Raw genomic sequence first — 15,144 nt, forward strand, 5'->3', positions numbered from 1 at the left:
AAAGATGTGCAGGTTAGGGTGGATTGGCCATGCTAAATTGTCCCATAGTGTCCAGGGATGTGCAGGTTAGGGTGGATTGGACATGCTAAATTGTTCCATTGTGCCCAAGGATGTGCAGGTTAGGGTGGATTGGCCATGCTAAATTGTCCCATAGTGTCCAGGGATGTGCAGGTTAGGGGGGATTGGCCATGCTAAATTGTCCCATAGTGCCCAGGGAGGTGCGGGTTCAGTGCATTAGTCAGGGGTAAATATCGGATAGGGGAATGGGTCTGGGTGGGATACTCGTCCGCGAGTGATTGTGGACTTGTTGGGCTGTTGGGCTACACTGTAGGGATTCTATGGAATACTGAACATCCCTTCAGAAAAAACATGGTGGGAATCCAAGTGGGGATCCAGAGGCTAGCTGATGATCAGCACTGAATGGAAAGGTATGTTTCCTGGGAATGGAATGGGACTCTGTGAGGGACATAATTTCACTTGGTCAGCCTGTGTATTATACCGCAGGGTACGGTAATGCAAAGCCAGAGAGATGGAGGCCTGAAAATATTCCTTGATTGGAATATTAAGTCAGAAAGTATTCAGGCCTAATGCCAAGAATCATGAAGATGACTTAAATAGCACAAAGTTCAAAACCGTTTGCTTTCAAAGTATTTTTTTTTAACCCATTAGATCTCAGCTCTTGAGATTTGAAACAATATCGTTTCGGGGTCAGGTCTGTTCGGAGCAGAGATTGGGGAATGAGAACTGGAAGGAGAGAGAGAGAGAGAGGGGTGATTTCTGGACGATAGGGAGGGCAGGGGGAAAGTGCGGTGATTGCGATGAATTTGAAAGGAAGGATGGTGCAGAGGGCATTTGACCATGCAGCCGGACGGTGTCACATTCCCGAGCGAGATTCCCGGAACCTGATAAGGAGTTTGAATTGTGACACACCTTCGAGGAATAATGTCAACGTCATGGAAAAATAGCAGGAGATTAAAGACATTTTATCTGAATTCAGAAAGCACTTGTAACAACACAGATAAGTGAACAACACAAGCAGAGATAAGCTGAAAGTATCTCCTTCCTTCGAGAAGGGAGGGAGATGGAAAATAAGGGAATGAAACACCTCCAGTCGGGAAGATGTCAGGAACTGTTGTGGACACAAGCTAGACCCCCTCAAAACATTTTAAGAAGGAAGCCCAGACACTAACCTTTCTTATTTTTAACGCAGATGTGAAATGGATGATCCAGATACAATTTGACTGGGCAACCAACTTGCTGTTAAGAAAAACACAATTTGTCCAAATACTGGGGTACAATGGACAGCGAAGAGGGTTACCTCAGATTACAACAGAATCTGGACCAGATGGGCCAAGAAGTGGCAGATGGAGTTTAATTCAGATAAATGTGAGGTGCTGCATTTTGGGAAAGCAAATCTTAGCAGGACTTTTACACTTAATGGTAAGGTCCTAGGGAGTGTTGCTGAACAAAGAGACCTTGGAGTGCAGGTTCATAACTCCTTGAAAGTGGAGTCACAGGTAGATAGGATAGTGAAGAAGGTGTTTGGTATGCTTTAGCTTAGATGCCCTACAGGATTGGAACAGGCCCTTCGGCCCAACAGGTCCACACTGACCCTCTGAAGAGTAACCCATTCCCCGACCCTATATTTACCCCTGACTAATGGCCCGAACGCTATGGGCAATTTAGCGTGGCTAATTCACCCTAACCCACACAGACACAAGGAAAAATGTGCAAACTCCACATAGACAGTCACCCAAGTCAGGGATCGAACCCAGGTCCCTGGTGCTGTGAGGCAGCGGCGCTAACCACTGAGCTACTGTGCCAGGTACTTCATGGGTCAGAGTGTTGAGTACAGGAGTTGGGAGTTCATGTTGCGGCTGTACAGGACATTGGTTAGGCCACTGTTGGAATATTGCGTGCAATTCTGGTCTCCTTCCTATTGGAAAGATGTTGTGAAAAGATTTACAAGGATGTTGCCAGGGCTGGAGGGTCTGAGCTACAGGGAGAGACTGAACAGGCTGGGGCTGTTTTCCCTGGAGCGTCAGAGGCTGAGGGGTGACCTTATTGAGGTTTATAAAATCATGAGGGGCATGGATAGGGTAAATAGACAAGGCCTTTTCCCTGGGGTGGGGGAGTCCAGAACTAGAGGGGCATAGGTTTAGGGTGAGAGGGGAAAGATATAAAAGTGACCTAAGGGGCAACATTTTCACACAGAGGGTGGTACGTGTATGGAATGAGCTGCCAGAGGATGTGGTGGAGGCTGGTACAATTGCAACATTTTAAAGGCATTTGGATGGGTATACGAATAGGAAGGGTTTGGAGGGATATGGGCCAAGTGCTGGCAGGTGGGACTAGATTGGGTTGGGATATCTGGTTAGCATAGACGAGTTGGACCGAAGGGTCTGTTTCCGTGCTGTCCATCTCTATGACTCTGTAATAGGGTAAATTGAAGGTCATTGGGCTGAGTCCACATGGTTTGGTGAAAGGGGATTGTGTTTGACCAGTCTCTTGGGGTTCTCTGAGGAGGGAGTGCGTGTGTGGACAAGGAGAAACCAGTCGATGTACTGTACTGAGATTTCCAGGACACGGGTTTCATATGGTGTGCCGTATGGAGGGTTAGTGTGGAAGATCAAAGCTCATTGTGTGAGGGGTGAGATGTTGGTATGGATAGATAATCAGGGAAGGAGGGAGGAGGAATAAGTGGGTCTTCCCCAAGCTGGGAAAATGGAATGTGTGGTGTGCCAGAGGGGTCAGAGGTTAAAGCCTCAATTTTTTTACTGTTGACATCATTTGGATTTGGATGTCGGGACTGAAGGCTTTGCAGCTAAGTGTATGAATGACATGAGAGTAAGCAACGCACACACAGAAAAGAGTGGGCGTGACGAAGGGTCATACTCGATTCAAAAAGTCCAGTCTGTTTCTCTCTCCGCAGATGCTGCCAGACCTGCTGAGTTTCTCCAGCACTCTCAGTTGGTTTCAGGTTTCCAGCACCCACGGGCCTTTTGCTTTTATAATGGTAGGGAAGGAAATTGGGAGGGGGATGGGAGAAGTCCGACAGCACGGCCCTTCGGCCCAACCAGTCCATGCTGGCCCTAATCCCAAATTAAACTAATTCCACACCTGCTTGCTCCTGCCCCATCTCCCTCCAACCCTTTCCTGTCCATGTCCTTATCCAAATGACCTTTAAACATTGTAACTGTCCACACACACCCACACCCCCCCATTTCCTCAGGAAGGTCATTCCCCACATGAACCACACTGTGTGTAAAAAAATTGCCCCTCATATCCTTTTTAAACCTTTCCCCTCTCACCTTAAAGATATGTTCCCTGTTTTTAAATCCTCCACCTGAGGGAAAAGACAGTGACCATTAATCTCTCCTCTCCCCTTAAAAATATGCGCCCCTCCGTCTTTAAATCCCCCACCCCAGGGAAAAGACACCAACCATTCACCTTGTCTATACCCCTCATGGTTTTATAAACCTCTATAAGGTCACCCTTCAGCCTCCGACGCTCCAGGGAAAACAGCCCCAGACTTTCCCTATAACTCCAACCCTCCATACCTGTTAACATCCTGGTAAATCCCTTCGGAACTCTCTCCAGTTTAATCATATCCTTCCTATGACGGAACTGGACACAGTATTCCAGATGAGGCCTCACCAATGTCCTGTACAACCTCAACTTGACGTCGCCAACTCCTGCACTCAAAGGACTGAGCAATGAAGGCAAGTGTGTTAAACCCATCCTGTCTATGTGTGATGAAAACATCAAAGGTTTATGCACCTGAATGCCTAGTTCCCTCTGTTCTACAACACTACCTAAGGTTCTACCATTAATTGTATAAATCTCGCCCCTGTTTGTTTTACTAAAAATGCAATCCCTCACATGTATCCAAATTAAACTCCATCTGCCACTCCTCAGCCCATTGGCCCAATTGATCCCTATGGAGATAACCTTCTTCACTGCCCACTGTATCACCAATCCTGGTGTCATCCACAAATTTACTAACCACGCCTTCTTTATTCTCACTGAAATCGTTTAGAATCATAGAGATGGGCAGCACGGACCCTTCGGTCCAACCCGTCCATGCTGACCCAGATATCCCAACCCAATCTAATCCCACCCACCAGCACCCGGCCCATATCCCTCCAAACCCTTCCTATTCATATACCCATCCAAATACCTCTTAAATGTTGCAGTTGTACCAGCCTCCACCACTTCCTCTGGCAGCTCATTCCATACACGTACCACCCTCTGCGTTAAAAAGTATCTTTCCCCTCTCACCCTAAACCTATGCCCCTCTAGTTCTGGACTCCCCAACCCCAGGGAGAAGACTTTGCCTATTTACCCTATCCATGCCCCTCATGATTTTATAAACCTCTATAAGGTCACCCCTCAGCCTCCGACACTCCAGGGAAAACAGCCCCAGCCTGTTCAGCCTCTCCCTGTAGCTCAAACCCTCCAACCCTGGCAACATCCTTGTAAATCTTTTCTGAACCCTTTCAAGTTTCACAACATCTTTCCAATAGGAAGGAGACCAGAATTGCACGGAATATTCCAACAGTGGCCTAACCAATGTCCTGTACAGCCACAACATGACCTCCCAACCCCTGTACTCAATACTCTGATCAATAATTAAATAATTGAATTCAATAAACATGTGGAATTAAGGGTCGAATGATGACCGTGACGCCATTGTTTATTGTTGTAAAGGCCCATCTGGTTCACTCAAGTCCTTTAGGGAAGGAAACTGCCATCCTTATGTGGTCTGGGCCTACACGTGACTCCAGACCCACAGCCATGTGGTTGACGTTCAACTGCCTTCTGGGTAATTAGGGATGGGCAATAAATGCTGGGCCTACCCAGAGACGTCCTCTTCCTGTGAATGAATTTTTTAAAAATGAATTTTACAAATAGCAAGCGAAAGCAGACCCAGGAGGATAAGAAAGGGGTGGAGATAGGTTAGGGGAGTGGGCAAAGAGATGGTGAATGGAGTAACATGTGGAAAAAGGTGAAGTTGTCCATTTTGGCCGGAAGCTTAAGAAAGGGAGGTCATTCCCTGAGAGATTGCAGAGCTCTGAGACACAGAGCGATCTGGGTGCGATGGTGCATGAGTCAGGTTATGGTGCAGGCAACACAAGTGATTAGGAAAGCTTATAGAATTGAACGGTTTATTGTGAGGGGAACAGGAATAGGGAGGTGATGCGTCAGTTCATAAGGGCACTCGTGAAACTGCATCTGGAGTGACATTTACTCGCTGTCCTGAGAGAAGGACATCAATGTGATTGAGGCAAGTTTGAGATGGGTTGCCATTTTGAGATGGGTTATCAGTTTGAGATGAGTTGTCATTTTGAGATGGGTTGCCATTTTGAGATGGGTTATCAGTTTGAGATGAGTTGCTATTTTGAGATGGATTATCAGTTTGAGATGAGTTGCTATTTTGAGATGAGTTGCCATTTTGAGATGGGTTGCCATTTTGAGATGGGTTATCAGTTTGAGATGAGTTGCTATTTTGAGATGAGTTGCCATTTTGAGATGGGTTATCAGTTTGAGATGAGTTGCCATTTTGAGATGGATTATCAGTTTGAGATGAGTTGCTATTTTGAGATGAGTTGCCATTTTGAGATGGGTTGCCATTTTGAGATGGGTTATCAGTTTGAGATGAGTTGCTATTTTGAGATGAGTTGCCATTTTGAGATGGGTTATCAGTTTGAGATGAGTTGCTATTTTGAGATGAGTTGCCATTTTGAGATGGGTTATCAGTTTGAGATGGGTTGCCATTTTGAGATGGGTTGCCAGTTTGAGATGGGTTGCCATTTTGAGATGGGTTATCAGTTTGAGATGGGTTATCAGTTTGAGATGAGTTGCTATTTTGAGATGAGTTGCCATTTTGAGATGGGTTATCAGTTTGAGATGAGTTGCTATTTTGAGATGAGTTGCCATTTTGAGATGGGTTATCAGTTTGAGATGGGTTGCCATTTTGAGATGGGTTGCCAGTTTGAGATGGGTTGCCAGTTTGAGATGGGTTGCCAGACCAAGACCAGGGTTTGTAATCACTGACATTTCGAAGAGTAACAGGTGAAAGTGAGGACTGCAGATTCTGGACATCAGTGTCGAGAGTGTGGTGCTGGAAAAGCACAGCAGGTCAGGCAGCATCTGAGGAGCGGGAGAATCGACGTTTCAGGCATAATGAAGGGCTTAGGCCCGAAATATCGATTCTCCTGCTCCTCAGATGCTACCTGTGGGGTAAAAGGTTGAACTGGAAAGGGTACTGTGGAGTAAATATAACCATGGAGTAATTAGCCAGGCATGATCTTACTGAGTGACAGAGAACAAGAGCTGGGCAGACTGGTCTACTCCTGTTCCTGATTTCAATGTTTTTACTGAAACCTCACTCCAAAACACACTCTCCAAATAAACAGCAAGGTACAGTCTACCAGAAAACATTCCTTCATTACAATGATTAATTCCAAATTATTAAACTGCACTTGGAGTATTGTGTTCAGTTTTGATCACCTTGCTACAGGAAGGATGTTATTAAACTGGAAAGAGGAAATTATCAAGGAGTTATAGGGATTAGATTAGATTACTTACAGTGTGGAAACAGGCCCTTCGGCCCAACAAGTCCACACCAACCCAGACCCATACCCCTACATTGACCCCTTACCTAACACTACGGACAATTTAGCATGGCCAATTCACCTGACCCGCACATCTTTGGACTGTGGGAGGAAACCGGAGCACCCGGAGGAAACCCACGCAGACACGGGGAGAACGTGCAAACTCCACACAGTCAGTCCCCTGAGGCAGGAATTGAACCCAGGTCTCAGGCGCTGTGAGGTAGCAGTGCTAACCACTGTGCCACCGTGCCGCCCACTCTAGAGGAAAGAATAGCAAAGATGGTTCTGGATAGGAGCGAGAGTAACAGGGCAGTTGTTATGGGGAACTTTAACTTTCCAAATATTGACTGGCAATGCTATAGTTTGAGTATTTTCGGTGGGTCAGTTTTTGTCCAATGTGTGCAGGAAGGTTTCCTGACACAGTACGTAGACAGACCAACAAGAGGCAAGGCCACATTCGATTTGGTACTGGGTTATGGACCCGGCCAGCTGTTAGATTTGGAGGTAGGTGAGCATTTTGGTGATAGTGACCACAATTCGATTATGTTTAGCGATGGAAAGGGGTAGGTATATACCACAAGGCAAGGGTTATAACTGCAGGAAAGGAAATTACAATGCGATTAGGCAAGATTTGGGATGCATAGGATGTGGGAGGAAACTCAGGGGATGGACACAACTGAAATGTGGAGCTTATTCAAGGAACAGCTACTGTAGGTTTTTGATAAGTATGTACCTGTCAGGCAGGGAGGAAGTGGTTGAGAGTGGGAACTGTGTCTAGTCAGGAGGTTGCATTTGTTGTCAAAGGAAGAAGGAGGCTAGTGTTACGGTGAGAGGTGATGGCTCAGTTAGGGCACTTGAGAGTTACAGGTTAGTCAGAAAAGATCTAAAGAGAGTGCTAAGAAGAGCCAGGAGGGGACATGCAAAATCCTTGGTGGATAGGATCAAGGTAAACACTGATGCTTTGTGCAGGTACATCAGGAATAAAGGAATGACTAGGGAAAGATTAGGGCCAGTCAAGGACAGTGGTGGGAAGTTGTGTGTGGAGTCTGAGGCAATAGGGGAAACGCTAAAAGAGTATTCATACTGGAAAAAGACAATGTTGTCGCTAAAATGCTGAGATACAGGCTTCTAGACTGGACAGGGTTGAGGTTCACAGGGAGGAGGTGTTAGCAATTCTGTACGTGTGAAAATAGATAAGTCCCCTGGGCCGGATGGGGTTTAAGGAGAAAGTGAGGTCTGCAGATGCTGGAGTATCAGAGCTGAAAATGTGTCGCTGGAAAAGCGCAGCAGGTCAGGCAGCATCCGAGGAACAGGAGATTCAACGTTTCGGGCATAAGCCATTCCTGATGAAGGGCTTATGCCCGAAACGTCGAATTTCCTGTTCCTTGGATGCTGCCTGACCTGCTGTGCTTTTCCAGCAACACATTTTCAGCCCGGATGGGATTTATCCAAGGATTCTCTGGGAAGACAGGGAGGAGATTGCCAAGCCTTTGGACTTGATCTTATTTTTGTCATTGTCAACAGGAATAGTGCCAGAAGGCTGGAGGATAGCTAATGTTGTCCCCTTGTTCAAGAAGGGGAGTAGGGCCAACCCTGGTAATTATAGACCAGTGAGCCTTACTTCGGTTGTGGGTAAGGTATTGGAAAGGGTTATAAGAGATAGGATTTATAATCATCGAGAGAGAAATAAGCTGATTTGGGATAGTCAACATGGTTTTGTGAAGGGTAGGTCGTGTCTCACAAACCTCATTGAGTTCTTTGAGAAGGTGACCAAACAGGTAGATGAGGGTAAAGCAGTTGATGTGGTGTATGTGGATGTCAGTAAGGTGTTTGATAAGGTTTCCCCATGATAGGCTATTGCACAAAATACAGAGGGATGGGATTGAGGGGGACTTAGTGGTTTGGATCAGAAATTGGCTTGCTGAAAGAAGATTGAAAGAGGTTGGTGATTGATGGGAAATGTTCATCCTGGAGTTTAGTTACTAGTGGGGTACCGCAAGGATCTGTTTTGGGGCCACTGCTGTTTGTCATTTTTATAAATGATCTGGATGAGGGCGTAGAAGGATGGGTTGGTAAATTTGCAGATGACACTAAGGTCGGTGGAGTTTGGATAGAGACAAAGGATATTGCAGGTTACAGAGAGACGTAGATAAGCTGCAGAGCTGGGCTGAGAGGTGGCAAATGGAGTTTAATGTGGACAAGTGTGAGGTGATTCACTTTGGAAGGAGTAACAGGAATGCAGAGTACTGGGCTAATGGGAAGATTCTTGGTAGTGTGGATGTGAGAGATCTTGGTGTCCAGGTACATAGATCCCTGAATGTTCCCACCCAGGTTGACAGGGTTGTTAAGAAGGCGTACAGTGTGTCAGCTTTTGTTGGGAGAGGGATTGAGTTCCGGAACCATGAGGCCAGGCTGCATCTGTACAAAACTCTGGTGCGGCCGTACCTGGAGTATTGTGTACAGTTCTGGTCACCGCATTACAGGAAGGATGTGGAAGCTTTGGAAAGGGTTCAGAGGAGATTTACCAGGATGTTGCCTGGTTTGGAGGGAAGGTCTTACGAGGAAAGGCTGAGGGACTTGAGGCTGTTTTCGTTAGAGAGAAGAAGGTTGAGAGGTGACTTAATGGAGACATACAAGATAATCAGAGGGTTAGATAGGGGGGACAGGGAGAGCCTTTTTCCTCAGGATGGTGATGGCTAGCACGAAGGGACATAGCTTTAAATTGAGGGGGTGATAGGTACAGGACAGATGTCAGAGGTAGTTTCTTTACTCAGAGAGTAGTAGGGACGTGGAACGCACTGCCTGCAACAGGAGTAGACTCGCCAACTTTAAGGGCATTTACATAGGCATGGGATAGGCATATGGGTGAGAATGGAATAGTGTAGGTTAGATGGGCTTCAGATTGGTTCCACAGGACGGTGCAACATCGAGGGCCGAAGGGCCTGTACTGGGCTGGAATGTTCTATCTTCCATGCTGCAAGACTCTATGATTCTCTATGTCTCAAGTGACACTGTCAGAAACAATTGTCAGATGAGGATTCCCAATCAATTACTGTCACTGTCGGAGGGTCAGTGCTGAGGGAGTGCCGCACTGTCGGAGGGTCAGTGCTGAGGGAGTGGGCACTGTCGGAGGGTCAGTGCTGAGGGAGTGCCGCACTGTCGGAGGGTCAGTGCTGAGGCAGTGCCGCACTGTCAGAGGGTCAGTGCTGGGGGAGCGCCGCACTGTCGGAGGGTCAGTGCTGAGGGAGCGCCGCACTGTCGGAGGGTCAGTGATGAGGGAGTGCCGCACTGTCGGAGGGTCAGTGCTGAGGGAGCACCGCACTGTCGGAGGGTCAATGCTGAGGGAGCACCGCACTGTCGGAGGGTCAGTGCTGAGGGAGCACCGCACTGTCGGAGGGTCAGTGCTGAGGGAGCACCACACTGTCGGAGGGACCGTGCTGAGGGAGTGCCGCACAGTCGGACGAACCGTGCTGAGGGAGTGCCGCACTGTCGGAGGAACCGTGCTGAGGGAGTGGGCACTGTCGGAGGGTCAGTGCTGAGGGAGTGGGCACTGTTGGAGGGTCAGTGCTGAGGGAGCACCGCACTGTCGGAGGGACCGTGCTGAGGGAGTGCCGCACTGTCGGAGGGACCGTGCTGAGGGAGTGGGCACTGTCGGAGGGTCAGTGCTGAGGGAGTGGGCACTGTCGGAGGGACCGTGCTGAGGGAGTGGGCACTGTCGGAGGGTCAGTGCTGAGGGAGTGGGCACTGTCGGAGGGTCAGTGCTGAGGCAGTGCCGCACTGTCGGAGAGTCAGTGCTGAGGCAGTGACGCACTGTCGGAGGGTCAGTGCTGAGGGAGTGCCGCACTGTTGGAGGGTCAGTGCTGAGGGAGTGCCGCACTGTCGGAGGGTCAGTGCTGAGGGAGCGCCGCACTGTCGGAGGGTCAGTGCTGAGGGAGCGCCGCACTGTCGGTGGGTCAGTGCTGAGGGAGTGCCGCACTGTCGGAGGGTCAGTGCTGAGGGAGTGGGCACTGTCGGAGGGTCAGTGCTGAGGGAGTGGGCACTGTTGGAGGGTCAGTGCTGAGGGAGGGCCACACTGTTGGAGGGTCAGTGCTGAGGGAGCGCCGCACTGTCGGCGGGACAGTGCTGAGGGAGTGGGCACTGTCGGAGGGTCAGTGCTGAGGGAGTGGGCACTGTTGGAGGGTCAGTGCTGAGGGAGGGCCGCACTGTCGGAGGGTCAGTGCTGAGGGAGCGCTGCACTGTCGGCGGGACAGTGCTGAGGGAGTGGGCATTGTCGGAGGGTCAGTGCTGAGGGAGTGGGCACTGTCGGAGTGTCAGTGCTGAGGGAGCGCCGCACTGTCGGAGTGTCAGTGCTGAGGGAGTGGGCACTGTCGGAGGGTCAGTGCTGAGGGAGCGCCGCACTGTCGGAGGGTCAGTGCTGAGGGAGTGGGCACTGTCGGAGGGTCAGTGCTGAGGGAGTGGGCACTGTCGGAGTGTCAGTGCTGAGGGAGTGCCGCACTGTCGGCGGGACAGTGCTGAGGGAGTGGGCACTGTTGGAGGGTCAGTGCTGAGGGAGTGGGCACTGTCGGAGTGTCAGTGCTGAGGGAGCGCCGCACTGTCGGCGGGACAGTGCTGAGGGAGTGGGCACTGTCGGAGGGTCAGTGCTGAGGGAGTGGGCACTGTCGGAGTGTCAGTGCTGAGGGAGTGCCGCACTGTCGGAGGGTCAGTGCTGAGGGAGTGCCGCACTGTCGGAGGGTCAGTGCTGAGGGAGTGCCGCACTGTCGGAGGGTCAGTGCTGAGGCAGTGCCGCACTGTCAGAGGGTCAGTGCTGGGGGAGCGCCGCACTGTCGGAGGGTCAGTGCTGAGGGAGCGCCGCACTGTCGGAGGGTCAGTGATGAGGGAGTGCCGCACTGTCGGAGGGTCAGTGCTGAGGGAGCACCGCACTGTCGGAGGGTCAATGCTGAGGGAGCACCGCACTGTCGGAGGGTCAGTGCTGAGGGAGCACCGCACTGTCGGAGGGTCAGTGCTGAGGGAGCACCACACTGTCGGAGGGACCGTGCTGAGGGAGTGCCGCACAGTCGGACGAACCGTGCTGAGGGAGTGCCGCACTGTCGGAGGAACCGTGCTGAGGGAGTGGGCACTGTCGGAGGGTCAGTGCTGAGGGAGTGGGCACTGTTGGAGGGTCAGTGCTGAGGGAGCACCGCACTGTCGGAGGGACCGTGCTGAGGGAGTGCCGCACTGTCGGAGGGACCGTGCTGAGGGAGTGGGCACTGTCGGAGGGTCAGTGCTGAGGGAGTGGGCACTGTCGGAGGGACCGTGCTGAGGGAGTGGGCACTGTCGGAGGGTCAGTGCTGAGGGAGTGGGCACTGTCGGAGGGTCAGTGCTGAGGCAGTGCCGCACTGTCGGAGAGTCAGTGCTGAGGCAGTGACGCACTGTCGGAGGGTCAGTGCTGAGGGAGTGCCGCACTGTTGGAGGGTCAGTGCTGAGGGAGTGCCGCACTGTCGGAGGGTCAGTGCTGAGGGAGCGCCGCACTGTCGGAGGGTCAGTGCTGAGGGAGCGCCGCACTGTCGGTGGGTCAGTGCTGAGGGAGTGCCGCACTGTCGGAGGGTCAGTGCTGAGGGAGTGGGCACTGTCGGAGGGTCAGTGCTGAGGGAGTGGGCACTGTTGGAGGGTCAGTGCTGAGGGAGGGCCACACTGTTGGAGGGTCAGTGCTGAGGGAGCGCCGCACTGTCGGCGGGACAGTGCTGAGGGAGTGGGCACTGTCGGAGGGTCAGTGCTGAGGGAGTGGGCACTGTTGGAGGGTCAGTGCTGAGGGAGGGCCGCACTGTCGGAGGGTCAGTGCTGAGGGAGCGCCGCACTGTCGGCGGGACAGTGCTGAGGGAGTGGGCATTGTCGGAGGGTCAGTGCTGAGGGAGTGGGCACTGTCGGAGTGTCAGTGCTGAGGGAGCGCCGCACTGTCGGAGTGTCAGTGCTGAGGGAGTGGGCACTGTCGGAGGGTCAGTGCTGAGGGAGCGCCGCACTGTCGGAGGGTCAGTGCTGAGGGAGTGGGCACTGTCGGAGGGTCAGTGCTGAGGGAGTGGGCACTGTCGGAGTGTCAGTGCTGAGGGAGTGCCGCACTGTCGGCGGGACAGTGCTGAGGGAGTGGGCACTGTTGGAGGGTCAGTGCTGAGGGAGTGGGCACTGTCGGAGTGTCAGTGCTGAGGGAGCGCCGCACTGTCGGCGGGACAGTGCTGAGGGAGTGGGCACTGTCGGAGGGTCAGTGCTGAGGGAGTGGGCACTGTCGGAGTGTCAGTGCTGAGGGAGTGCCGCACTGTCGGAGGGTCAGTGCTGAGGGAGTGCGCACTGTTGGAGGGTCAGTGCTGAGGGAGGGCCGCACTGTCGGAGGGTCAGTGCTGAGGGAGTGGGCACTGTCGGAGGGTCAGTGCTGAGGGAGCGCCGCACTGTCGGAGGGTCAGTGCTGAGGGAGTGGGCACTGTCGGAGGGTCAGTGCTGAGGGAGTGGGCACTGTCGGAGTGTCAGTGCTGAGGGAGTGCCGCACTGTCGGAGGGTCAGTGCTGAGGGAGTGGGCACTGTTGGAGGGTCAGTGCTGAGGGAGGGCCGCACTGTCGGAGGGTCAGTGCTGAGGGAGTGGGCACTGTCGGAGGGTCAGTGCTGAGGGTGTGCCGCACTGTTGAAGGCTGTTCTTTCTAACCATTGTGTTTTTCTCTGGGTAGGTCACTAATTCAGCCGACTTCATGAATCGCGGAGAGACTGAAGGGGAGAGGCGGGGGATGAAACTTCTCTTGATCATTTTCTTGCCTCACTTTGCCCTCGGTTTGGGTAAGTGGATATGTCGGACTTTTGCGGCCAGTCTTAATTTCCCAGAATTCCTTGCTGCCCTACTCTGCTGCTAAGCCTCTTCCCAAAGTGACTCCCCTCCTGGAGTCCAGTGTGTCTCTCCCAGTCACCGCAGCATTCCCCAGCCGCTTATCTGACCTTTCCTGAAATTTGATCCTGATTTTCCACCTCATCCCGTCTCCCTTGTGTCCCCAGACCTGCTCCCAAAGCACATGTCGCCTTTTCTGTTCTGATGAGACCGCCTTGAGAGCGATTGTGAGGGAAAGACTGTGAGTGAGAGATGGAGAGAGGGACAGAGACATGGGGAGGGAGATTGTTCGAACTGGAGAGAGAGAGAGAGAGAGAGAGCGAGAGAGAGAAGGGCAGAGGGAATGCGTGAGGGAGAGAGAGTGAGTGAGAGACACACAAAGGGTGCGACAGAGACACGGAGGGAGGGAGAGTGGCGAGAGAGAAAGAGACAGAGTCTGAGAGGGAGAGAAAGATGTAAAAGGAGAGAGACAGAAGGACAGGTGAGAGTGAGACAGACAAGATAGAGAGATTGGGAAAGCGAAAGAAGAGAGATACTGACGCAGGAATGGTGAGAGATAGCGAGAGAAGGTGAGAGACGGGAAGAGACAGAGAGAGATGGTGAAGGACGGTGAGAGACGGTGAGGGATGGTGAGAGACGGTGAAGGATGGTGAGAGACGGTGAAGGATGGTGAGAGACGGTGAAGGATGGTGAGAGACGGTGAAGGATGGTGAGGGACGGTAAAGGATGGTGAGAGACGGTGAAGGATGGTGAGAGACGGTGAGGGATGGTGAGAGACGGTGAAGGATGGTGAGAGACGGTGAAGGATGGTGAGGGACGGTGAAGGATGGTGAGAGACGGTGAAGGATGGTGAGAGACGGTGAGGGATGGTGAGAGACGGTGAAGGATGGTGAGGGACGGTGAAGGATGGTGAGAGACGGTGAAGGATGGTGAGAGACGGTGAAGGATGGTGAGGGACGGTGAAGGATGGTGAGAGACGGTGAAGGATGGTGAGAGACGGTGAAGGATGGTGAGGGACGGTGAGGGATGGTGAGAGACGGTGAAGGATGGTGAGAGACGGTGAAGGATGGTGAGGGACGGTGAGGGATGGTGAGAGACGGTGAAGGATGGTGAGGGACGGTGAAGGATGGTGAGGGACGGTGAGGGATGGTGAGGGATGGTGAAGGATGGTGAGGGACGGTGAAGGATGGTGAGAGACGGTGAAGGATGGTGAGGGACGGTGAGGGATGGTGAGAGACGGTGAGGGATGGTGAGGGACGGTCAAGGATGGTGAGGGACGGTGAAGGATGGTGAGGGACGGTCAAGGATGGTGAGGGACGGTGAAGGATGGTGAGGGACGGTCAAGGATGGTGAGAGACGGTGAAGGATGGTGAGAGACGGTGAAGGATGGTGAGGGACGGTAAAGGATGGTGAGAGACGGTGAAGGATGGTGAGGGACGGTGAGGGATGGTGAGGGACGGTGAAGGATGGTGAGGGACGGTGAAGGATGGTGAGCGAGATACAGATTGTATTTCGTCTGGAGAGAGATAGAGAGATAGACAAGGAAAGAAAAGGATAGACAGAGATTGAAAGTGAGAGACAGAGTGAAGGCGTCAGTGATGGCAAAGTTGAAGAGATAGTGAGGCAGACAAAGAGGGAAGAATACACAGATTGAGGTACTGAGTGATCAGGCAGGAGAGGCAGAGA

At 52.0% G+C, this 15,144-nt stretch overlaps 1 protein-coding gene across 1 annotated transcript in view; it reads left to right on the forward strand.

The window, feature by feature from the left end:
• The window catches only part of LOC132833921 (fish-egg lectin-like), a 57,440-nt gene that overhangs the window by 26,093 nt on the left and 16,203 nt on the right, over positions 1-15,144 (forward strand). The window contains exon 3 of the mRNA XM_060852584.1: positions 13,307-13,412. Coding sequence (XP_060708567.1) covers positions 13,307-13,412 — 106 coding nt within the window. The remainder of the gene's footprint in view (positions 1-13,306; positions 13,413-15,144) is intronic.

This window comes from Hemiscyllium ocellatum, chromosome 38 (genome assembly GCF_020745735.1).
Source record: "Hemiscyllium ocellatum isolate sHemOce1 chromosome 38, sHemOce1.pat.X.cur, whole genome shotgun sequence".
Lineage (NCBI taxonomy): Eukaryota > Metazoa > Chordata > Chondrichthyes > Orectolobiformes > Hemiscylliidae > Hemiscyllium > Hemiscyllium ocellatum.